The following is a 24,702-nucleotide window of genomic DNA, read 5'->3' as shown; positions in this document are numbered from 1 at the left end:
ATAGCCATTTTGGCACTCTTTGATGGGACTGTGTGTAGGAGGGTACATATCAATAACTGAAGGGAGAAGTGGCCAAAAAACCAGGGAGGGGTGTCTCAATGGTCATAGCTGTGATTGACGGTTCCAACAACCTGTGGGGATTTTTCCTTACCTTTTCACTCTGGCCAGCCAGCATTTACAAAGGGAAGGGACAAGCATTAGGTACAGTATGTTCTGAGCCTTTTTATCTTGTCAGTAGCAGTTACAGACTAATTAGAGATGGAGTGTGAGACAGTAACAGTTAATTACAGTGTTGAGAAGCTGAAATTGATGGTCATTTCTTATCGACCATACTGGAAGTCAATTCAGTAGTTTAGTGCTGAAAGTTTGGGTGAGGTGGACTGGAGAAGCTGTAGTTAATTATTGATATACATGGACTACAGCAGACATTTTTTTAACCCCTTAAGGATAATAGGGGTTTTTACTCGTAGTATATTGCGGGACAATGGCTCTTAACATTTTTCAGTGTTACAGTTTAGCTGTGATTTTCTTCTTTCTCATTTCGTGCTCTCACACATTATATATTGTCATTTTCAGGACAAACAGGGCTTTTAGATACCATTAATTTTATCATATCATCTAATTTACTATAAAAAAAAAATAAAAAAATGTGGTTTTGTTAAAAAAATTACTCACTTTTTAAACAAAAAACTTTTACTCATCTGCAAAAACAAATTAAAAAACCTGCTAAATAGATTCTACTATTTGTCCTGAGTTTAGAAATACCCAATGTTTTTTATGTTTTTTTGCTTTTTTCTGTATGTTATGGGGCAATAAGTACAGGTAGCGTTTTGCTATTTCAAAACCTTTTTTTTCCCAAATCTGGTATTTCTTCCCCCCCATGTGCCATTTCGGGTATCTTTGAAGCCGACCAATGCAATTTACCCCATCAAATCATATATTTTTAAAAATGAGACACCCCAAGGTATTTGAAATGCTGGTATTTTAACCCTTTCCATTCACTAATTTTACCACCAGCCTTTGTGAAACTTTATGGTAGTACATTTTTTTCACACATGTAGCAATTCTGATCGCTTCCTAAGCTGTTTTAGCCGGGCGCCGCCGCGATCTTTGATGATCATTTTTCTTCCGGGGAGGGTTTTCCTCCCCGGATCCACGGTCAGCCTCCCTTGTGAGGCTTCCGTGGATGCTGCAAAGCCGCCGGTCGCGGCTAAAATGCCGAGATGCAGCTATTTAACGGTACATGTACGGGCATTGTCGTTATCTCGTTGCACGGCAACCCCTTACATGTACGTAGATTGACGTTAAGGGGTTAAAGTTATTATAGGGCTGATTTTTCACTATAAAAATACATCTATTTTTTGGACAACACAAAACAATAATGCATTAAAAATTAGGCATTCAACTAAGCTTGCACACAATATGTTTGAGTTGTTAAAGTACTGTTCCCGAGTTTAGTTGATTAAGACGCTTGCCCATTTATGCTACCAGCCTCTAATTTGTGCACAACACAAAAAGCAATTTTATTAATTAATATTGGTGACAAAGTTAGGCATTGGACTGTATGAAATTCCTGAGTAGGATTATCCATTTTTTTTTTTTTACCTGTAGGTACAAAAACATTTGGAAAGGTCTGTGAGGAGTTTTTTTGTGTGTATTGGGCAGAGCTGGCGGCAGGCATGTCTGATGGTATACCTGTCCCAAGTAGTTGAATTACCAAAAGCTGCATGCAGCAGCTGAACCTAAGATGCTTGCTCTAGCAGTGCTAAAGTCTTGTCCATACCATCCCCATATAGAAAAAACTAATTGTAAAAATAGCAATCTAAATAATTTTCTTTAAAGCCCCTTTACCCTTAGTGGTTCATACATAAAGACCACAAATAAACTCACAGAAGGTGACCACAGGGTAAGCATGCATAAGAAAGGGATGCACGTTATATTATTATGTTAAAGAATCAAAATGTAGGCACTTCCAGAAGTATACTAACCTCTTTGCACCTCAGGTGCACCCATTTTTGAGGCCACAACCCACATCACAGAATCTCATCAGCCCATTTCACAAATAAAATTGATTTACCGTACATTCATGTATTTACTTATACTTTATTGGGGGAGATTTTTTTTTTTTTTTTGGAGGGCGCTGGTGATGTCAACATTAGTGATCCCTGTATTTTAGCAGGGATAAGTCATTTTTACAGCATCCTATCTCACAATAAATTGGTTGATAGCCAGCTTAAGTTTTGTTTATTTTTTACACTGTATATATATATATATATACACACACATACATACCACACACACACACACCGGTATTACCACAACAACAAGAAGCCAAATTCAGCTGCTTGCTCCTTGAACAGGATTATTCTTTTACTTTATATTTACCGTTTGTCTATGATCAATCGTTAAAACATCACAAGAAAATACTGTGTGTTTAACACTAAAGACAAGAGTTAACATGTTTAACATGCATAGCTTCCAAGGGGGAGGAAGACGTCTAGTGATGAGCTCAGGGCTTGATCAGCCCCTTCACTACAGAAAGAGTTGAAAGGGCATGTTTTACCTTTATAGTATTTTCATCACATTTATAAAAAATTACCTAAAAAATGGGTTAAATATATTTTTTCACAGTATTTTTTGTAGATTTCTTTATTTTGATATTCTCTCTTTTAGGGATAAATGGAAAATAAGGGACCATTTTGTATCCAGGAAGCCGATGTGCCAAAACTAGTGGCAGAACTAGTATATCAGTTTCCTGTTGTCTACTTTCACATGACCCTGGCACAGCTATCCTGAACAAATGCCAACAAAGAGGATCAACAATGCAGATCTTGAATGCACATATGGTAGGCCTAATCTCTAATCATATAAAGAGATATATCAATTAATTGCTGGTAAACCAAGTGTCAAATCATTTTACACTTGTTGCACTAGAATCGGATGATGTCCCACAGCTACATGTTTTGTGAGCGGAAGAACAATATGGTAAAGGGGCAGTGCACATTAAGGTAGTGGATTAAAGGGAATGTCCATTGTAGAAACTTTGCTGGGTAAAGGTCAGTAGGGAGGTGTAGCGGTGGCTGGGCCAAAAGCTTATATTATAAGAGAAGTGTTGCAGACAACAAAACTGGGTATGTGTCCCAGCCAGATGACATACGGACAGCAACATGTTATGTTTTAATACTTTCCCAGCATGCAGCAGGCATATTGACCCAATGTGGTGCAGCGGTATCGGAAGTATGGGGCATATCAGCCACCAGCCCACCACGCATTTATCTGGTGTGCAGCTGGCCAATCTATTGGCAGTACAGAAATAGACTAAGGGACAGGTTGAATTCCAGGCATGATTGGAGAACAGCCATCCTACATACTGTCACAAAGAGTGACTGGAGTCATATGCCATTTGTTTCCCCTCTGCAGTGTGTGCAGGGTATTTGTTTATTTTTATTTTATTAGAATTTCTCCTTTTTGTGTGTCCAACAGTAGGAGCCTGAAACAGTACATTGTCAGCTGTTCAGTTTGCATTCGAAGACAGCAGCCCAGAGGTAAACCTTTGACAGCTGAGTTAATAAGGAAATATAGTAAGGGATGGAGATTATCTATACAGATAAGCCATTTGTATTACAGAAGTGAGAGTGGCAGAATAATATGCAGGATCTGTTCCCTCTTTTACTTTGTAGACATTCTGCTAAAGCTGGGTGATCTGTGATCCGAGTGTTGTGTACGAAGCAATAGCGACACATCAGCAAAGGGGTTGGTAAACTGGAGGAGGGGTCGTGTTACTTTATCACACACGTAGTTGCACTTTATGGGATTTAGATATCAAGTCTACCTGCATCAGACACTTAATTGGGACTGCACGTGATGTAGTAAGTCAGTTGAACTAGATAACTATATTGTGAGGTTTCTGCATTATTTTCAGCTCCATTATAGCTAAAACAATTTTAGGTCTTCGATACTTTATTAATTGTATAAATTATTGTATACACAGATTACCGAAGCACTGAATTGATAGATAAGCTTGGTATGAAAGAAAGAAAAAAAAACAAAAAACAAAAAAAAAAAAAAAAAAAGAAAAAGCAACTGAAATATTTGATTTAGAAACTAGATTTTCAGACATTTATCTTGGTCCCACTCTGTTTCGGAAAGCCCGCATAGTTTTTGCCATCATTGGTGCAATTCCTAAAGAGCAAAGTGAAATTATATTACACTTGTTCTCTACATCAATAAAAGGTCAATATTCACATTATTTTTTTTATTATTAAAAATGTGCACATTCATATTTGTCTGCAGGTGGTATAACGCATGCTTTGCAGCTTAGAAAAATGCCACTTGGCTTTGCAGGGCAACAGGCACAAAGGGCCCTGATTTTGCCAAAGCAATAAAATATCAGGATAATTCGAGAAAATGTTTTTTTTTTGTGTACTGATGCATCAGGACCAAATCATGGTTTTAGAATGAGGACAGAGTAAATTTTTGTTCAACACTGTAGCATGCCATGTAGAATTTCTAATTTTAGAGAACAATCCTATCACTATATTTTATATATATATATATATATATATATATATATATATATATATATATATATATATATATCCAATATCTAATATTAAACAACCCTATACATTTTCCATTGTGGATTTGTTTTTTTATATACACATACTTACTCTTTACAGTTTTTTTGGGGTCTTGACTTGGTCCACTTGAATGGCCATTATTAATAGGCAGTCCACTGTTTGTAGATGTGCTTTGATTGGTTGGGGGGATGGACTTGTCCCTGTTTTCAGATTTTTGCAATCTGATTGTGAATGAAAAATAGAACATGCTTTTGACTATAAATTATAAAGTGCGAATCCACAATAATTCTTTCTGCCAGAAGATTAATTGGTTTAATCTCAACTCACGGTTTAGTTAATTAGGGTAAAGAAAGTATTTTCACACCACAGATTAAACCCTTTCTCTATCAGGAGAAATAGGCAATATCCAATTATCTACATGGCCATGTAAACCTAGTATAGCACAAGAAAAGAATGAGATTGAATCACTTGAAACATGCCCATTCTTTATCTAGAAAACAACCTCTTTACCCTTCTCCTTTGTATAACATAACAGTAAGTAGGTGCCTGCTGAAGAATTGAATGTACAGTATCAAGTATCAGGTTCTGGATTACCGAAGCCTTATTCTATTCCTTGATAAATAAATATTACTGGGTGCAATAGTTGTGACTCAAAATGTATTTATACATTAGGTTATTCAGACTATCCTACATATAAATATACATGTTCTCATCCATTACAACCCCATACCACCTGAAACTTATCATTAAAACAACTAGAAACGTTACTACATGTTTCCGTGACACCTAAAATACCTTCACTGTTAGTCATATGCACATACTGAAAGGTAAATTATTCCAATATATTGGATTCAAGTTAGAACAGGGTTGACCAGGAGTCTCTTAAATCATAAAAAAAAACATTACCCCAGGGGCTGTTCTTATGCACGCATCCTGCATAACGACAGATACACAGCATCTCAACTTTGTAGCCCCGAAGAGTGCATACATGAATGGGGACAAAGGGGAGAGATAAAAAGAAATGGAAGATGAGAAATAAAATAGTGGAGATATGAGAAAGGGTGATCAAACAAAAGTTGGAGTGATAAAAGAAAAAGTGAGAGGTAAGGGGGGGGAGGAGAAAAACAGGAGGAGAGATCTACAGAAAGAGAGACCGGGGGGGGGGGGGGAAGATAAAGAGAAAGAGGAGGAGCGATAAGAAGAAAGATGGGACCATAAAGACAAAGACAGAATAGACAGAAAAAGAGCTAAAGAGAAAGGAGGAAAGAATGAGAAGGGTGAATCGAAGAGAAAGGGGAGAGATAAAGAAGAGCTAAACATTAAATTCGAGAGTTGAGATAAAAAAAAAAAAAAAAAAAGGAGGGGGGGGTCAAGAGAAAACCACTGTGGGTGGACAATGTGAGTGTGGGGTAAGTCATGTAGATGCAATCAGGATGCTGGGACAAATCCTTACGTACATATTATAGAGTTAAAATTGGCTAAAGCAGATATACTCTGTCTATATCAGAGGTTGTTGGAAATTGGGAATTGTTAATTTAGGAATGTTTTGCAAATATCTGTGTAAATACATTATATGTGCAGTGTGCCCAGTGACTTCTCCCAAAGTGGACTCCACCACTATCCAATATGCTGTGGGCTCTAACACTGGATCTTTTGGAGACCTAGCAATGCCCCTGTACAGCACTATTTACCCATTGTTGTCATCTTTGTGGGTCAGAACAAAAGCCCAGTACAGAAACGCATAGTAATTGTTTGATTTCCAAAAGGTGAATGGAGTTTATACATGATCGAAAACAAACATTAAAGTGCGTCACAAGAACATGCGAGCTTGACTGACAGCAGCAGGCAGCTCATATATTCACTGGCATTGCAGGCTTAGGTTTCATACTTCAGTTACACAACTAAAATAGTTTATGGTTAAATACTGCTAGGTATCCTAAAACAGCATTCACTTATCCCTCCCAACCTTTACAACGTTCTGAAACACACCCACAACAGCTAACAAAAAACATGTTTATGAATACGTATTTCTGTAGCACACATTTCCTGGGGTCATAATTAGTCTGCTAAACGTGGTAGAGGAAGTGAAACAAAAAAAGATCCCACAGGACTTAAACAACATCCTCTCAAGTGATTAAGAATTAAGGAGTTTCATCTTAAAAGTAACTTACGGTGCCCATTTCTTTTACCAAGGTATTGACGTCCCCATTGTACTGTATAGCTTAGGGGTGAGGACACTTATCCCCATATCCATGTGCTACCCAAGAATGCTGCCCCTTTCTCATTTTATTCCATAGTAGACCTGTGAGGACACAGACTACATAATGTTTCAGGTGTTCCCCAAATACAGGTGTCTAGATTTGGTGTAGCCAAAAGACAGTAGGAAGACCCAGAGGCTTACTCAAAGCTTCACAGCACTGCAAGGTGGCTACGTGGGAGCTCTAATGGATATCTATGCAGCAACGGGATGGACATCCATTTTACTGCTTAGCTGAGGATCTCCTCAAATGGCCCATGATGTCCACGAGAGCGGGACAGCTACACATATTCCAGTGCTCAACAGTGGGCACAAAGACAAGGCAGCAGTAAGGGCGGCACTTTAAATACAACCCTGCATATAAATGAGGTGTTCTTAGGTTAAAAAGGACAGGGTCATTCCTTCAAACTAAAACAGTTAGAACTATACCCTCTACTACCCACTGAAGTAGTTCAGGAAAAACACAAACCGCATTTCGCTGCTGCTCATTCTCTTACCAGGAAACGGTCTGCAAACATGTCAGTTAACACTAGGTCTCTACATATGCATTTATTCAAGGCAATTGAGAGCTTGCCCATATACAAGGGGGGAAAGTCAAACTACCAGATAGGTTCACTTAATCCAACAACATTTGTTCTCTCAGCCACCTTATTTCCTACAGATCATTTCTTTGGAAATTTGAAATTTAAAATACTTATTTTTTTTATTTATTTTTTTTTAAACACAAAAACCCTGTGGACAGTCATAGCAAACCACTGTTGAACTTGAGACTTACTTGTATTTATCTGTAGGATGAGGTGGTAGAATAAGTCCAGCTGTTCCATGGATCTCTTGCTTTCGACGAATGTAATGAGGAGGTTTTGCTACACCGTGTATATAAGCCAGTTTTACTTGGCGACCTACAGGGTACAATGTAAAGTTAATGCTAATGTTTATTTTAAAAGTAAAATTATATTGCAAAAGTAGGAATTCAAGAAAAAAGAAAAAAAAGCCAGATGCAAGAGAAACCGCCCCTTTTAAGTTAGAGTATCTTACCTTTGTACAAGGAATTAATGTCACAATTTGCCCCATCATCGTGGGGTTACCTACTAAGGCAGTCTGGTACAAATGGAATCAACAGAATCAAAAACTACTGCATCCAGGTGCTGTTAGGCTCTGAATTTATTTCCCAGAATTGATCTAGATTTATTATATAATAAGTTATCAGTAAACCTAATAGCATTCAAAGTCAGACGTTGAAAATAACTCCAGACATGAGGGTGGAGCTTACATTACCCAATAGGAATTCTCTTTGCTGCATTCTTCTGCTCTTGCATCTTGTTCATATGTCTACTTTTGTCGCCCACTTCACCATGGACAACTGGGACATGGCCTCTCTGAGCTTCTACAAAAGGATGCCCCCCCCCCCCCGATTGGCAGAATGGGGAGAGGCTATCCCATATCTATGTCATTTTGCATAAGTCCACAGAGAGGCCAGAAGAATACAGATAGTTTCACAGAGAAAGGGATGTGCAGAAATGCATTTCTTTTTCAGCAAATTTGTCATTATTCTGGCCTCCTGGTGAACTGTGGCAGAAGGGCGGAGGCTCATCACATAACTTCTTCCTCTGCCCTTTTGTGGAAGTTGTATCTGCTGCATTGTGCAATATTTAAGTGTCACTGCGTGGCAATGTGGTGCTTGGGCTGATATACTGTACATAATATGACTCAAGAGACTGCTTGTGATAAAAACACTTTCATAGATGTCCATGCAGCTTGTGATGAAAACACATCAGAACTTATTCTAAAGTAAATTGACGCCATCAGTGACACTGCATTGACTGCATAATTAAAAAAGAAAATCTTTCATCCAATTCTCTGTGTGTTTTCAGTGAGTTTTGTTTATTTTTGGAAGGGTTTATCACTGTGGATTGTGCCAGTTTACCGTGAGACCCTTATGTTGGACTTTCAGAGTAACGATACTACAACCCATCAACTGCTGATTGATGCCGTTTAAATGCTATAGTGCGTCTGGTGACTTACATCCGTTGAATCTAAGTGTTCTACTGTCTGTCGTATTGCATGATCTTTAAGTGTCAATCACTAAAACGCTCTTAAATCTTTCATACAATTTAAACTACTTGGAGCGGTTTTGTGTAGTGGTGCGGTGTAGCCTGGGCCTGATAGTACTGTACATATTAACAGAACACTTAGATTCAATGGATGTAAAAGTCACTAGGTAACAGCCTGTAGGGAGGGAACAATTTAGAGAGTGTGAGAGTGAATGAGGGCGAGCAAAGAAACCATCAAAATTCAAACTATGATTCAGAGCTGTTCCTTGGGGGCTCCCCTCCTTGTTTTCAGAGATTTGTACAAACTGACGTAATTGGTAGATTTTGTTAAAATTGTAATTCATAGGAATGCAGAAGTCTATATAATATCTATATCCACACGCACATATTAGTCCATCAAACGTGAAATAACAGACCATAAAATAGTAACTTTCTCTAACCAAGAGAAACTGTCAATAGTACTATTCCACTGCTATTTACAAAAACTCTTGTATATTGTCATCAGCATGGCCACTAGGTAACATGTTATTGCCTGGCTCCACCTAACTTACTCCAAGCAGCATTAGGGTATTACAATCCATCCATGATTACTGCCCTCAGATAGCAATTGCCATTTCTGGATTTGAGTTTCTTCGAAGTATTAGGGCACAAAATAAGCACTTCCCTTTTGGAGACAGGAAGTTCAAGGTAGGGAAGTAAATACTGCAGGTTTTGCCGACTGCTAGTTATGAAAGCAGTGGTATATTCTAGCTTTAAGCCAGTTAGACATAAGGTGGCAATTCCTGGAAAGCTGTGTACCCTTACGAAAAAATTACTGCAGTTTTTATGAAGTAATACTGCAGTTTTTTGGACATGAAAAAACTGCAATACTGCACATTTACTGCATTTGTACTTCACTGTACTGCAGTTTTACTGCAGTTATTTTTGTACGGAAGTACAAATGCAATAAAGCTGCAGTACATTGAAGTACAACTGTAGGTTTGCAATATAAAAAAAAAAGTGCAGTAAATGTGCAGTAAAACTGCAGTACAGTGAAGTACAACTGCAGTAAATGTGCAGTAATACTGCAGTAAAAGTGCAGTATTGCAGTTTTTTCATGTCCAAAAAACTGCAGTATTACTTCAGAAAATTTTTTTGTAAGGGTATTTAGAATGCGATATCAAAGTCCCTGTAGGTATAATGGTCAGGTGTCCCAATACTTTTGTCCGTATAATGTGTGTGCACATGCAATTTAAAAAAATAAATCACAAAGTATGGTCTTAAACAGTACTGAGCATACACAAAAAAAAAGTCACAGTCGTGCCCTTGTGGTACACATTAACTAGGAAAGCAGATCAGGTGAATACATTGATCTGAGATTACACGCTGAATGGGGTAATTTGAAAGCCAGCAAAAAAGAAAACAAACAAAAAAAAAAAAAAACATCTTCCCCACATACCATAATAAATATGCATTTTTCTTTGTTCCTACTAATATGTACTACTAAGACAAAAAGGCACTATGCAAACTACAGCATATACACATGAACATTTGAATACCTTTTGGTTTTCCAGAATGAGCAGAACTGATGTTTTGCGTTATCATCCTTAACTTTTCCTCTCTCTCTGTGAAAAGTCTTATGTACATCTCACGCCATGACTCATATTCAAGAAGCTTTTGGCCTCTGAAGTCCCTTTCACAGTGCTTTTTCCATAAGTCCCCAGAGTCTTCAATGAAGGCCTTGCAAGTATAAAAAATAAAGGAAGCATTTGTGATCTTTATTTCCAGGCTTAACTGTGCTATACCACACATTGTGTACATAGCATGGTATATTGGGACAAAGGACACATACCGAATTACATTCTTCAATCCGGCTTAGCTGTTCTGGAGTACAGCGCTCAAGAACAGGCATTAGGATTTCAAATGGTACTCCACCAACCTCTTGGATGGCTATAAAAGTAAATAATAATAAAATCATAAACTGTGTTCATAAAACATTACAAAATAACTGCATTCTAGTGGACAAGTTGGTGCCAATGTAACCTATTTAAAATGTAATAACAGAGTCTGTTTACCCCTGAACAGGTCTGTAAGTGGTGACTTGGTGTCTATTTCAAATTTTACTTTTAGTACCAAACGTGGCTCTGCAGGCAAGCGTAAATTGACAAGGTGATGGGATGAATAAATGTGGCCTTCATGGAACAGGCAAGCTTCTATGAAGTCCATCTTCAAATACAGAGGGGGATTTCTCAATTAACACAAACAGCTGTTGTTGCTACAGGGAAAGAGTGTAGCATGTAAAGCTCCAGAAGCAGGCAATGCAAAAAGATCCCCATGATCTTTGAAGTCAAAATACTTCTAGTTGTACTACAATCTACAGAACGAAGGAGTTCCTTTTGGTACATTATTTTTCAATTTAAAATACTCAATGGCAACTAGTCATCTACTGAAATCACACATACGATTCTAACGAACTCTAAGATGCTAGCATTGTAATGCCTGCTTAACCAAAGTTTAGTTACACCTCAATTTTCCATTAATATGAATAATGCACAGAACGTAAAATGTATGTCAAGTACTCACAGTCAACATTATTTTGAAGAACACGTATACATTGTTCATATAATGTAAGCATCTTTGGAAGGTAAATGGTCTTTGATCCGGAGTACACCAACATCTTAGTGTTCAATCTGCGTCCAGTAAAGCCATTTGATTCACATCCTGAGTTGGCCACAGCATCTGGAACATTGGCTAAAGAGAAAATAGATCATTATTTTTCGAAGTAACTCAGTTAACAGCCAGTAACTTTATAGTTGCTGGGTTATATTGCATTGAGGAACACATATGGGCCAGTATTGTTTGTGTCTTTTGTGTGGTGTTTGAAAAGATATCCTTTTAAAGTTACTTAATATTAGATATAGGAAAATAGGAGCATGCAAGTATTCCAAAACTGGATTATATTCTAGAAGATTGAGTAAATGTCTATATGTTAGCATCATAAACTGCTAAATAAAACGGTGCTACAGCTCACCATATGCAGGTTTTGTCACGCTATGCTCATCAGGCCACAGGTCACACAGGCGCTATTACACGTTTATGCTTTCATTTAGGCAAATAAATGTTAAAGCTGTAATTGTATTATTTCCTCTACAGCTTTAATCACATATAAGACTATTCAGTTGCTCTGGCAACAATCAGTACCTGCTTGTGTCACAATGAATTTTCAACCAAAATTCTGACATTTTACAAACAAAAAAAAATTTCTGGCAATGATGTTTCTAATTCTGTATTTCATTACAAATTACATTCAGCAGAGCATTTAGTAGTAGACTTCTATTTTCAAACCATCACTATAGTCTGTTACTGTGACTAGGGAACATTGGTACAATACATGTATTACAAGTGTGAACGCTTGGATATTTCGTGTTACTTTTAAACAGTTTATAGGGAGGTCATGTCCTGCTAAGGGCACGAGGCAGACTGTAAAACCTAGTATACAGGCCAATCTTGCATTTAAAGTCAAGACCCTATAATTGAGTAGACACAATAACCATAAAGATATGCTAGCTGCAGAATATTATATCACCAGGTCGGTTTCAGTGTGAAGAGAATATACAGGATTGATGAATAGAGTTCAGTTGCACTGTATTCATTAGGCAACCATTTAAGACTGCCACTCATTTCGCAAGCACATTTCAGATTTTTATAACCTAAAAATCTTACGTTTATTATCAGCAGTGTGAGGTGGTGAAGAAAGTACAGAATAATCTGGCAGTACTTTAGGAAGTGGAAGATTGAGTAAATCTGCCAATGAGTTTGTCTTCAGCTGAAAACACAACAAAAAAAAAAAGTTATGAACATGTACCTAGCTACAACATCTAGCGACAACTTGCACCTTCTCAAAATAATTAAATCTTTAGAACAAAGGCATGCTGAGGACTTCAATGGATATATAGTATCAATGAGATGGCATTGAGGTGCTAATTAGGGCGAGGGTATGTTCAATATTCAACTATTTAGTACACTAAAACATCCAATTTTGAGAGGGTACTAGGCATCAGCAAGAGGCACCAAGGCCTGGGGCACTAATACAAGGAGGAATCTGAACAGGATTGTTAGCAAGTGGCACTTAAACTGCTGATCAAGACGGTCCCATTTCAGGACAACTGACAAAAGATTATAATGTGGGGCACAACATAATATTACATATACCTCATAACACAGAGGTGAAAAAAACTAGGCACTTCTAAATTGGTTGTTGAAATCAGCCATTGAACTTGGACGCTTCTTGTTGTCTGGGGCCCTTCAGTCCTCTTACCAGCAGGGTACAAGCTCCTGCACAGCCTGTTACTGGGGACACAAGCTGATGTAACAGAGAGAAAAGACAGGGAGGACGACAAAATAAAGGAAGAAGATTGAATCTTAGCACAGTCATGTAAAGCCCTCTCACACTTCCTGCCTGGCTGCAGGTGGACACTGGGAGAGAGGAGCTGGATCTGGATTAATCAGGTAATATACAAACCCGCTGTAGAGCCTGCTCTCCTCTGGTAGTGTCTGACAGTACCTCGTATTAATCCAGACCTCACAAGCAGCACAGTTTGACAGCAGTGGACCTACTACAAATCCAACAAAATGGGAGTTTCAAGGCCCCCTACTGCTCCATGACCCTGGAGCAATTGCTCATTGTGGCCCTTGGTTAATCCAGCCCTAAACATCACAGAAAGCCATTAGGTACCGAACATGGAAGTACAGGGCTCACCTCCTTCACAGGAGCATCATCGGTTTCTAACTTGACTTCTATGCTTACAGGGTTGGCAGAGGCAGGTGGCGTTTCCACCACTGATAACTGCACATTGCAATACTGCTTACAAATTTGGATTTTTCTAGGTGGCTCGCTTGAGGAACATTGTTTCTTTTTCCTTTTATTTGAAACTTGATCATAATTAAGGTAAGATTCAAAGGACATTGTAGGGACACCAGAGTCATCTTCATCAGAATTTTTTCCATCTTTATTCTTCTCTAAGCTTTGTTTGAAATGGTTGTATAGAACTTTGCTCTTTTGATTCTGACTGTTTTTGTCACATTGTTTGCCTTCCTCTTTTGGGGAAGGTTTCTTTTCCTTCTCCATGGGGGTTGAGGAAGAATGCTTTTCTGACCTTTTCTTTTCACCATCCAAATTTCTTGAATCCTTGTCTTTAGAGCTGGAATGACTCTTTGATTTATCAGGGGGTTTTCCTTCTACCTTAATTGTTTTCTCAGACTTCGCTTTATGTTGGTGTGTCTTTTTTTGTGTGCTGCTTTCTTCTGACTTAGATGACTTAGTTTGGTTGCTAGCTTTTGATACACCTTCATTCTTCTCTCTGGACATAGAATGGGCTACCTTCTTGTCTTCCGTAATCTTTTTATCATGCTTTTCCAGTTTCTGGTCACTGAAATTAAGACAGGTTTATAATTAATCTTATACCGCATTTGCTCGATTATAAGACGACCCCCCCAAAATCTGAATATTAACTTAGGAAAAAAAGAAAAAGCCTGAATATAAGACGACCCTAAAGGAAAAAAGTTTTACCAGTAAATGTTAATTCATGTAAACTATTTTTTTTAAATAAAAGCTATGATTGAGAAAAATATTTTTTTTGTTTTTATTTCCTTGTATTTTCCAACCTGTCCCCCAGTTACGCACATCTGCCCCCAGGCTTGCCACACCAATATGGCACTGCGGCCCATGATATGCCTTTTAACCCTCTATATGCCACTGTGCCCCATGGTATGCCTTTTGACCCCATATGTGCCACTCTGCCTCCAGAAATGCCTTATACCCCTATATCCCATTCTGGCATTTAGGGGGTTAAAATGCATATTATGGGGCAGAGTGGTATATAGGGAGGTATAAGGCATTCCAGGAGGCAGAGTGGCATTAAGGGAGTTAAAAGGCATTGTATAGAGCACTCTGCCTCCAGAAATGCCTTATACCCCTATATGCCACTCTGGCATTTAGGGGGTTAAAAGGCATATTATGGGGCATATAGGGAGGTATAAGGCATTTCAGGAGGCAGAGTGCTCTATTAAATGCCCCCTTAACGCCACTCTGCCTCCAGAAATGCCTTATACCCCTATATGCCACTCTGGCATTTAGGGGGTTAAAAGGCATATTATGGGGCATATAGGGAGGTATAAGGCATTTCAGGAGGCAGAGTGCTCTATTAAATGCCCCCTTAACGCCACTCTGTCTCCTGAAATGCCTTATTCCTCCCTATATGCCACTCTGCCCCATAATATGCCTTTTAACCCCCTAAGTGCCAGAGTGGCATATAGGGGTATAAGGCATTCCAGAAATGCCCTATGCCCCCATTTAACACACACACGCACACACACTTACCGGTGCTTCCAATTTCCCGCTGTATTGCCGGGGCAGCGGGTTGACGTCTCCTTCCGCTCCAGCCGGAAGGAGGTGGAGTTGGCAGCGGGGGTTTGTCTGCGTCCGTCACGCATACCTTCCCCGGCTGTCAGAGATCAGAACTCTGATCTCTAACAGTCGGGGAAGGTATGCGCGACGGACGCAGACAACCCCCGCTGCTAGCCACACCTCCTTCCGGCTGCAGCGGATCACGTAGACGTCAACCCGCTGCCCCGGCAATACAGCAGGAAGCACCGGTAAGTGTGTGTGGGGGGGGGGTGTTAAATGGGGGGGGGGGCAGGAGGATCCAGGTCCCCTGCAGCGGTGCGGGGGATCTGGATCTTAGTCTCATAATCAGACCTCTATTTGAGGTCTGATTAGAAGACGACCCCGATTAGAAGACGAGGGGTATTTTTCAGAGCATTTGCTCTGAAAAAAACCTCGTCTTATAATCGAGCAAATACGGTAATTAAGTGTAAAATCATAATGTATAATATATACAGGATAGCATCTTTGGGCCCAAAGTCAAATAAATATTTTGAATATGTGCCAACACTTGTAAGACTTACATCCACCCAATCCATTGCTACTTCCTTGGTGTACTGGCATCCTCTAAAATAATACGTTATTTGTTGCAGGTTGGGATATCACTCCAGTCAGGAGCAACATATAGATCATTTAAGATCTCCAACTTTAAAAAGGTAAGAAATCAAAAAAAAACAAAAAAACACAGGACAAGAAACCTTCTCATGTGTCTTAGCGGATGAAAGTTTTCCACCCTTATCTAAATTAACAATAAGATCTAAGTGACAGAGAAGGTACATTAAATAATGCAGCATTGCAGTCTTTACACTTGAGGTTCTTTCATTTCAGGAACCAGCTTCTTCCATTGAAGAACAATTGATCTTGCAACATCTCCCACGTCGTAGTGTTTCCGAAAACTGTTCACAGTTTTTCCAATCCCAGTTTCCTGCAGAGGTGGCAGGGAAAAGGTCTTTAAAAGCTTAATCCATACCATCCTAACAAAGACATGTTCTACAAAAAGAGTTCAGTTTTTTCACCTTCTATTGATAATGTCCGCCAGCATTACATTTCCAGCAGAGCCATGCCCTAAACACAATATAAATCCAAGCAGCCTATTAATATATGGGTGGTTTGGGCAGGAAATGCCACAGCTAGTGGAAACCTGATCCATTTTCCAAAACCAAACCAACATCTGTGATATACTTTAGTCACAGTGATTAGCCAGTAAGCAATTACATTTTATAACCACCAATTGTATTTCTTTAAACAGTGGAGGATTACCCTATTATAGTAGTGTGGAACTACTAGCAAGAAAAATGTAAAAGAAAAAAATAAATTGCTATCAAATCCTAGAGGTTATGTCTAAAGATCCAATTTTAGTGCAAAGACGTAAAGGTAGAACAGTCATCATGGGCATTCCACTGGTTGCCATTGTCACTATTTAAAGGGACAGTAATGTCTGACACCCCTAGTATAATATTAATTCTTCCAAAATGACAGACACTTACCTGACACAGGAGTTCTAGCCATGCTGCAAAATCGGCTCTCTTTCTCCACGATCTGAAATTTCTTGACAATGAATGGCTCCCTAAAATCTCAATCAGTGGCAGTAGAGTAATTCCAATGCAATCATTGGGAGTATGTTTCCATCGCTGATTGACAGCTTAAGTGGCCAATAAGTGGGAGGAAGATACTCCCACTGAAATCAGTGGGAAGACTATTACACATGTGCGCTGATGCCTAAACAGAGCCCTGCATGCAGTGTTCACCAGAGACAGCCCGTGCAGGGAGAGGCATTTGGCCACGGACATCTCCTGGAGAGCATTTAGCTGGGGAAAGGAATGCAGAATCCCCCATGCACTTGCAAAATGGGCCCAAATGGGCCCTCTAATATGCATTAGAGTGTGAAAAGAGCTTTACAAAATACAAAGTTACTCATAGTTTCATACTTGTACTTTGTACATAACATGTGCAATGCCCTAAAAAGTCATCTTAGGGAACACAACTAAGTTTTTAAGCTAAAACATTCTGCAAGTAGTTGTAAGCCACCTACCACAAGGATTTCCAGAGAGATGTCAAGCTCTTGCAAGCTTCTTAGGGCTTTGGAAATCTATGGGGAAGCAAAATGCAAGCTGACAAATTATGTTACAAGGTTTCATCTTTCAGGTAAATCAGTACATCAAGCTCACCTTCTCAATGGCATATATGTGAGACTCTGCTCTGGAGAGCTTCCGATCTTTTGTATGGCAGCCCATCAGCAGAGAATTATGGGGCCGTTTCACCAACCACAGCATTAGAAACGGCATTTCTTGCATAGGCTACTGTTTAATCGCTCAAACATTATTGTACGTTCTATAAAGAAACAACCTGTGCACCAACATGTTTTCTTTATAGAACTTAACATTCATTAGCATACAGAACCAGTTCAGTGTGTTGTCTGGGCTGAAAAAGCTGTCCAAAATATTACATAATTAACAACGTCAGCCTCTAGAACTGGAGATAAAGGACATTTATTGGAACAATATTAAATAAAAAAAAATTTTGTCAAAGGTAGGGGCAGTTATGTGTGTGTATTAGGATTACATTTACGGTAATATCCTTGCATGATACTCTACATTAAAAAAGGTGGTGGTTTCACTTACTCAAATTAGGAGACTTTTTTTAAATAGCATTTAGAATATCCATTTTTATTGTCGTATAAATAACACTTTTCAGATCAAATTCTTGGTTCCAGTTATGCAGCTGAATGGGGTATAGACTTAAGTTTTGAAAAACTAGTTTGTGTATTCTTAGGTTTTAAATACATACACATTATCACACAAGTATTCAGACACCTAATCAATTTCTTTGGTATCTAGAGCAAAGAAGGGGTCCTAACAAGGACATGGTCACCTTTGGCCACATTGACCTCCACTTGTGACCCATTGAAGCTTCAGTCATATTTCACAAGAGAAACCTCACTGATCATTGTTCAGGCTGATGATCTGAAGGAATGCGCAAGACCCAAAGAACAGAAATTAAGGCTAAAGTAGTACAATTGCCTAAAACAGGAATGTAGTAAAAAAAAATCCAAGTGCTTGGATACACTAGTGAGACAGAAAGATCAATTAGGAAGTGGGAGATCTGTCACAGCATTGGACACTGCCAAGAAAAGACTCTCTCAAAACTCTCTCAACACTCAAACAGACCTTGGCCAAGAAGAGGCCAACAACCACTTTGAAAGAGATACAGAGTTCAGTGGCTGTAAGTGAAGTAACCATTTCACCCATGTGCCATGCAACCATATTAGTTCTAAAAAAAAAAAAAAATGTTACTCAAGAAGTTAGTTGGTTGACCATATGTCTGGTGCTTGTAACAAAGCTTGGTCTGCTTCAGTCCACCAAAACACTGAAATGGGGAGGGGGAAAAAAAAAAAAAAAAAACACCTTTCGGCAGTTTGCTTATCCAAAGCAATACCAAAGGATCACTGCGGCTCAAGAACAAAAACGGCGAGTGTCATTGAGTGACTTAGCCAAAGTCCTCAATCCCACCGAGAAACTATGGCACTACTTGAAAAATGCCCTCCACAAGAAATGTCAAACCAACCTGAACAACCTGGAGCAAATCTAAAAAGAATAGACTGAAAATCATTCTGACACGGTGTCCAAAGCTGGTACATACTTACCCCAACAATTACTGCAGCAATAGCTGGCCCTGGCAAAATATTGTGTGGGTGTGGAATAGTTATAGAAGTATTTCATTTCTCTTTACAATCGGTTTTGGGTTTCCGTTTCGAAAACCTTTCTATTTTTTTTTTTTTTTTTTTAAAGTCTATCCTTTGCAAAATATGCAGTGGGTCTGAATACTTTCTCAAGGCACTAATTATATACACATATTGGGTCCGATATATTCCTTAAATCTCAAAATACAACTATCTACCTTAAATACATCTATTTCCTACAGCAAACATGAGGATTCTTTTTGAGTAATTGCACCAACTGGAAAGCGAATGTATCCCGTTTCTCCTGGGCATATAAAGTTACGGGCATTGTTTTATACTAGTCATGGTAAGCTCATGTAACCTTATGCAAGCAATCATATGATTATACACCTTCCTTTGTCATATGAAGATTCAGCTAGGAGAATATCGTTTAATATACTGATCGACTGTAACATATGTTTTATTATTAGATGCTGTGTAACATGAAAACAGACATGGCCGAGATGGGTAAAACACTGACAGCCATGTATGGGAAGGGCCTCCTGTTCTCTAGGAATGGCTGAGTGTGCAGTGAGCTCAGAAGCTATGTATGGGAATGCCAGGGGATATAGACTGCTCAGTTTACACTGGGCTATAATTGGGTAGTGCACATGCCATTAGCTCCTTGCGTGAAGCAGGCTGACCTCACAAATCCGGCCTTATATTTTGTGACATGAATTTTCAGAGAGATTTTTAAAGGAGTTTTAAAAAAAAGTGCATCATGCTTTTGGGTCTGATTATGAAAACCGTGCCATATTGTGTATGGTGGCACATTTCTTTATAAGATGCACACAATTTTCAACAGGCATTCAAATCATATACTGCCTTTTTAACACTGACACTATGATGGTTTTTATTCTGCCAGGTACATTTGCAAGGTTCAGGGGTAGAAGGGTATGTGTGTAACCCAGCTTTGTAATTCAAAAAGTAAAAGAAGTAAATAGATTCATACCTTTCGTCTGACCTACTCTGACTATTTTTATGGATGAAAAGATTCAATTCAGCTTTTGGCCCTTCATGAATGTTGAAATGGTTTGAGCAGCCTCAGTTTCAGGGGAGGGTAACAAATAGTGTGCAAGCACCAGACCTAAAGCTGGAGGAGAGGTAAGTAGATGCAGGCAGGAGGTAGGGGGTATGTAGGTTTGTATGCATATGAGCATGAATGTCTATAGCTATACTTGTGTGAGCATGAACGTGCATGTCTTGTGTTTGTGTATATATAAGTGGTAAGAGAGAGTGCATTGCAATGAGAAGTGTATGTTGCAAGGGGCAAAGGAGTATAGCTGCCGCTATACTCTCAACCATTCTTCTAATGTACTATAATTATTTGGGTTGTTCCATCAAACGTCTGCAACTGTCTACCCAGTGGCAGGCATTTGTATCATCTGCAAGAAGGCATACCATACATGTAAGAATTGTTAATATTGTTTCAAAATCCAAGCCCAACACATGCACATACAAAACAAGCCCCTAAAGTAGCCCTAATCCGCTACGTTAGGACTTTCTATATGTTACAGGAGAGTCTAATTCTGTTCGCCCACATGCATGTGCAAGATAGATAGAAGTACACGTGCAAATATACAAAAAGATCATATTTTAACTTCTTTATCTCTAACAAGTTCATGGCGCCATTACTGTGTAAACCTTGCTTCTCCCTTTTTCCTGTATTAATCATAGTTTGATCAGTAAACAGCACTGCAATCAACCAGGCTGATCAGAGACACACCTCTCCCGAGTCCTTCTAGTGGGTGTCATCATTGACAACTACTGAAAGGGAATGCCTGATGGCATGTTTGGTAAATTATACCAGAGCTCATGCCATGACACTGAAGCAGTCAGCCTGGAGACACAGAAGACTGATCTCCTTGCAGATGCACAAATGTTGGACTGGCATTAAGTGGTTGGCACTACCATGTCATTGGATATTTGTAGTATATGTATATGCGTTGCTTTGATCACACACACTTACATAAGTTGAAAGTATTGTACAAGATACTAAACATCTTGAAGCAGCACAACATCTAAAGACTCCTATATACCCTTAATATTTCCCATGACCAAACCTGGGCACCTTTGTTGGTTACACATCACCCCTAGCCACAAAGGGGTTCTCACCCTCAAAATGCCGAGGAGTGGCCAGGTGAGGGCAGCAAGGGAGGTCAGAACTTTCTCTGCCTGTGAGGGGAGCTCATCTGACTAGGATTCCATGATCCCCACAAGTGGGACAGTGGGTTAGCTTGATAGGACAGTGCCCAAAAAGACTACCCCGTAGCATCCAACAGTCCTGTTTTCCAACATATTGGTCTATTTACTATCCAGTAGATGTTACCATGCAACCTAAAGTCGACCCCCTAAGTCAACCAACCAATTCACTTCTGGGTGAATAGACTGCATAATCCTCCATTCAGCTCTCCCATATCCTTTTCCGTGAGTAAAACCCGTTGACTTCCCCACACAAGATGTGAAAAGTTATTAATTAATGCACTATGTAGGGCCAACAAACCCCCTTCTTAAAAGAAAAGCAAGTTTCTCCTGCCCTCAATACAATGTTTAAGCAAGAGAACCTTCAAGAAGTCTCATGGAGTTAAATATACATTACACATATTCTAGTGAGTTTCTCATAATAAAAGGACATAGTTGTACCTGCATAATGCACGTCGACATGATTTGCCATCTCTGAATCCTTACATACAAGTCACAATTTTTACACAAATTTGCAGACAGTGGAGATCATGGGCTGGTAAGGGAGATCAAATGTGCCCATCTACATCTGCTTTACCTTTCCTACTTTTCTGCCTGCTGTCAGATGTCTCCACAATACAATGGTGCTATATAAATCAAATAAATAACAGCAGCTTCCATATTATTATTATGTATCCTGGCTTAGACAGGCTAACTACTTGAGGGGTCCTGTCTGTCTCTAAACACACCTTTACCCTGGTGTTGAGTCACTAAAAAGACATTCACGATAAGTTCAGAATAAATATTTTATCTGTATGATTTAATTATGTAACATGAGATTGTTTTTTGTTCAAGAATGGTAAATTTAACAGTATAATTTTCACCTTGTAACCCACTGAAGATGAGGTCAAACCATTTGATATTCTTATTACCGTATTTGTTCAAAAGTTTATTTTTTTTATTAAAAAAAAAAAAAAAAAAATGCAAAAAATCTGGAAAAAACAAAAAAGCTTTATGTTATAATTCTTAATAAAACCTCAGATCCTCTGCACAGCCAACTAATTGCAGATTGTTCGCCGCAATTGACGGCAATGTGGCTTTCCTAGAAAAGAAGACAAAAAAAAGTCTGTCGGGCGCAGTGATGGGCAGTTAAAAATGATAGGCTAGTGGCCTGTCAATCACATCCCCGAACCCAATGCAAATTGGGTGAAGGATGTTCAAAGGATGCCTCTGGATTGAGACAGGCCTGGAACACCCAAGAAGAAAAAAAAAAAAAAAAAAAAAAAAGGGTGCAGTTGTTGCCTTAAGAGTTATGAAGACCAGGAGGATTTTTTTTATTATTATTTTTAATTTTTTTTTAATTTAGTTATATGATCGCTATGAAAATCAATCACATGCAATAAATGACAATTCAGTCATCTGTGAATTAAACACCGACACTTTGATCTTGTGTCTGAGAGAAAGAGGAGAAAAAGATATGGTGTCTGAAAATAAAGTAATAAAAGCATTAAAATATTTTTTATTGCATTTTCACAACCTTTATTGCATTTTAAACAGTAAACAGAGTGGAGTCTCAAAAAAAAAAAAAAAAAATAGTATCAAGAAAAGTTTTTTTTTTTAAATTTATTTTTCATTACCCCCACTTCTGCACATCATTTCTTCTTCTTCCAATAGGGTTGTCTTACATCCAGAACAATTTTTTTAATTTTTTTTTTATAATGATTATAAAACAAAATCTTTTGGTACTGTGACGCTTGCATGGGGGAGGGGTAATGCAAAACCGAAATAAACGAAACCAAAGACAGGTGATATACAGTAATACACACACACAATGCCTCTTAAAAGCAGAGCCCTCTATACGCTTTCCCCTATGAAGATTTCTAACTAAGCAAAGATCCAATGTCTCATACTGACGGATCCACCTGTGCCAATTAATCCTCTGATTGCACTCATTTAACAAGCGTGTGTAAACCTGAACATTTTTGTAGCAACATTCACGTAACTAGCAAGTTTTCATAATAAACTGCATATATTATACATTTGTCACATCAGTGGAACTGCGTTTTAAATTTCTATCCATAAATCATGCAAATGAATCCATGCCGAGGGTCCTTTTTTTTGGGCCCCAAATGCCTCTATCACTTAGAAACAGAAATCGATGGTAAATAAGAACCATTTGGCCCATCTAATCTACATGTTTCCTTAATCAGTCATTGATCTTGTCTTAGATACAGTATAGCCATATGCCTATCCCATGCATGATTACATTCCCTCACTGTATTAGTCTCTACCGCTTCTGCTGGGAGACCGTTTCCATTTAGCTACTACCCTCTCAGGAACATAAAACATCCTTACGTTACATGTAAACCTCTGACCCTCTAATTTTAGGCTTTACACTTTCGTTCTAATATTGCTCCTCTTCTGAAATAAATTTCCATCCTGTACTTTGTTAAACTAATTTAAGTATTTAAATGTTTCTATCACATCTCTCCTCTGTTTCCTCCAAGATATATTTTTTCTCCCCAGAGGCCCTTCCTAGGTGTTCAGAATGCTTGAGGTGTATATGCGTCGCAGCCCTAAAAGTCACAATAATGTATTTATAAACATCAGCATATTAGTTTATAAAGTTCTGAAAACAGTCTTCTAAATACCCTGCTCAGATATAAACAAACAGTTACAAGACAACATCAAAAGTCTCTGTAAAGCCATGCGGTAGCCAAACCATTTTAAACAAAGTCACATTTTGAAGAGCTGGAAGCAAAGATAGATAGATAGATAGATAGATAGATACATAGATACAAGTAAATAGCAGTGGCACTGCTGGCAAGCTTGAATGTTAGCACAGAACTTTCTCACTCGCTGAGCCAAATGGCTTGAGAGCGCAAACAGATCCTTCTGACCCAGTCATCAAGCTCAACACCTGTTCCCTGTCTACAATACCTCTAGCTAGAGTCTCAATGTAAACACTCTAATAATAAGCACAGATCCGTAGATACTCCACAAAATAAGTTATAGTTTGGATTTAAAACAGCCCTTTATGCCAAAGCTTATGTATGCCCTTTCATACAATACCTTTTTAGGATCCTGAGCATGGCTAAGGCGCTCTTTGAGCTGCTGGACTCTCTGAACTACACTCTTTGTGTCCATATTCGCAGGCTAGACACACCCTGCTAGGGTCTCCCACCTGTCTGCAAGCATTCATCCAGCCAGGCCCCTGGCCGCTATAACAGTCTTATATAAGTGACCACACAAGAGCTGGAACTGGAATAATTCCAAAGTACTGATTTAACCCCTTGAAGACCAGGAGTGTTTCAATAATTTTACTATATAATCACTTATGTCTCTCATTATTTATTTAGATCATGTTAGACACACACACACACATATATATATATATATCTATATATAGATATATATATTCAGGAATGTATGTAGCACATAATACACATAATAATATCCCTTGAGAAACTACAATATGAGTCATTTAGAAATAT

The 24,702-nt window shown here is 38.6% G+C and overlaps 1 protein-coding gene across 1 annotated transcript; it reads right to left on the bottom strand.

The window, feature by feature from the left end:
• Positions 1 to 4,120: 4,120 nt before the first annotated feature.
• On the bottom strand, positions 4,121 to 24,355 carry LOC149302347 (elongin-A-like). Its single transcript, XM_089482431.1, has 11 exons — positions 24,281 to 24,355; positions 17,342 to 17,398; positions 16,116 to 16,234; positions 13,627 to 14,296; positions 12,591 to 12,693; positions 11,451 to 11,618; positions 10,720 to 10,817; positions 10,427 to 10,607; positions 7,613 to 7,736; positions 4,671 to 4,801; positions 4,121 to 4,182 (listed from the first exon to the last, which is right to left on the bottom strand). The coding sequence occupies exons 1-11, from the start codon at positions 24,353 to 24,355 to the stop codon at positions 4,121 to 4,123; spliced, it is 1,788 nt and encodes a 595-aa protein (XP_089338557.1).
• Positions 24,356 to 24,702: the final 347 nt, after the last annotated feature.

The sequence above is a fragment of the Sceloporus occidentalis genome, unplaced genomic scaffold, assembly GCF_023333645.1.
Source record: "Sceloporus occidentalis isolate IW3139 unplaced genomic scaffold, rSceOcc1.0.p SCAF_19, whole genome shotgun sequence".
Taxonomy (NCBI): domain Eukaryota; kingdom Metazoa; phylum Chordata; class Lepidosauria; order Squamata; family Phrynosomatidae; genus Sceloporus; species Sceloporus occidentalis.
This window is presented reverse-complemented; position numbering and strand designations above follow the sequence as displayed.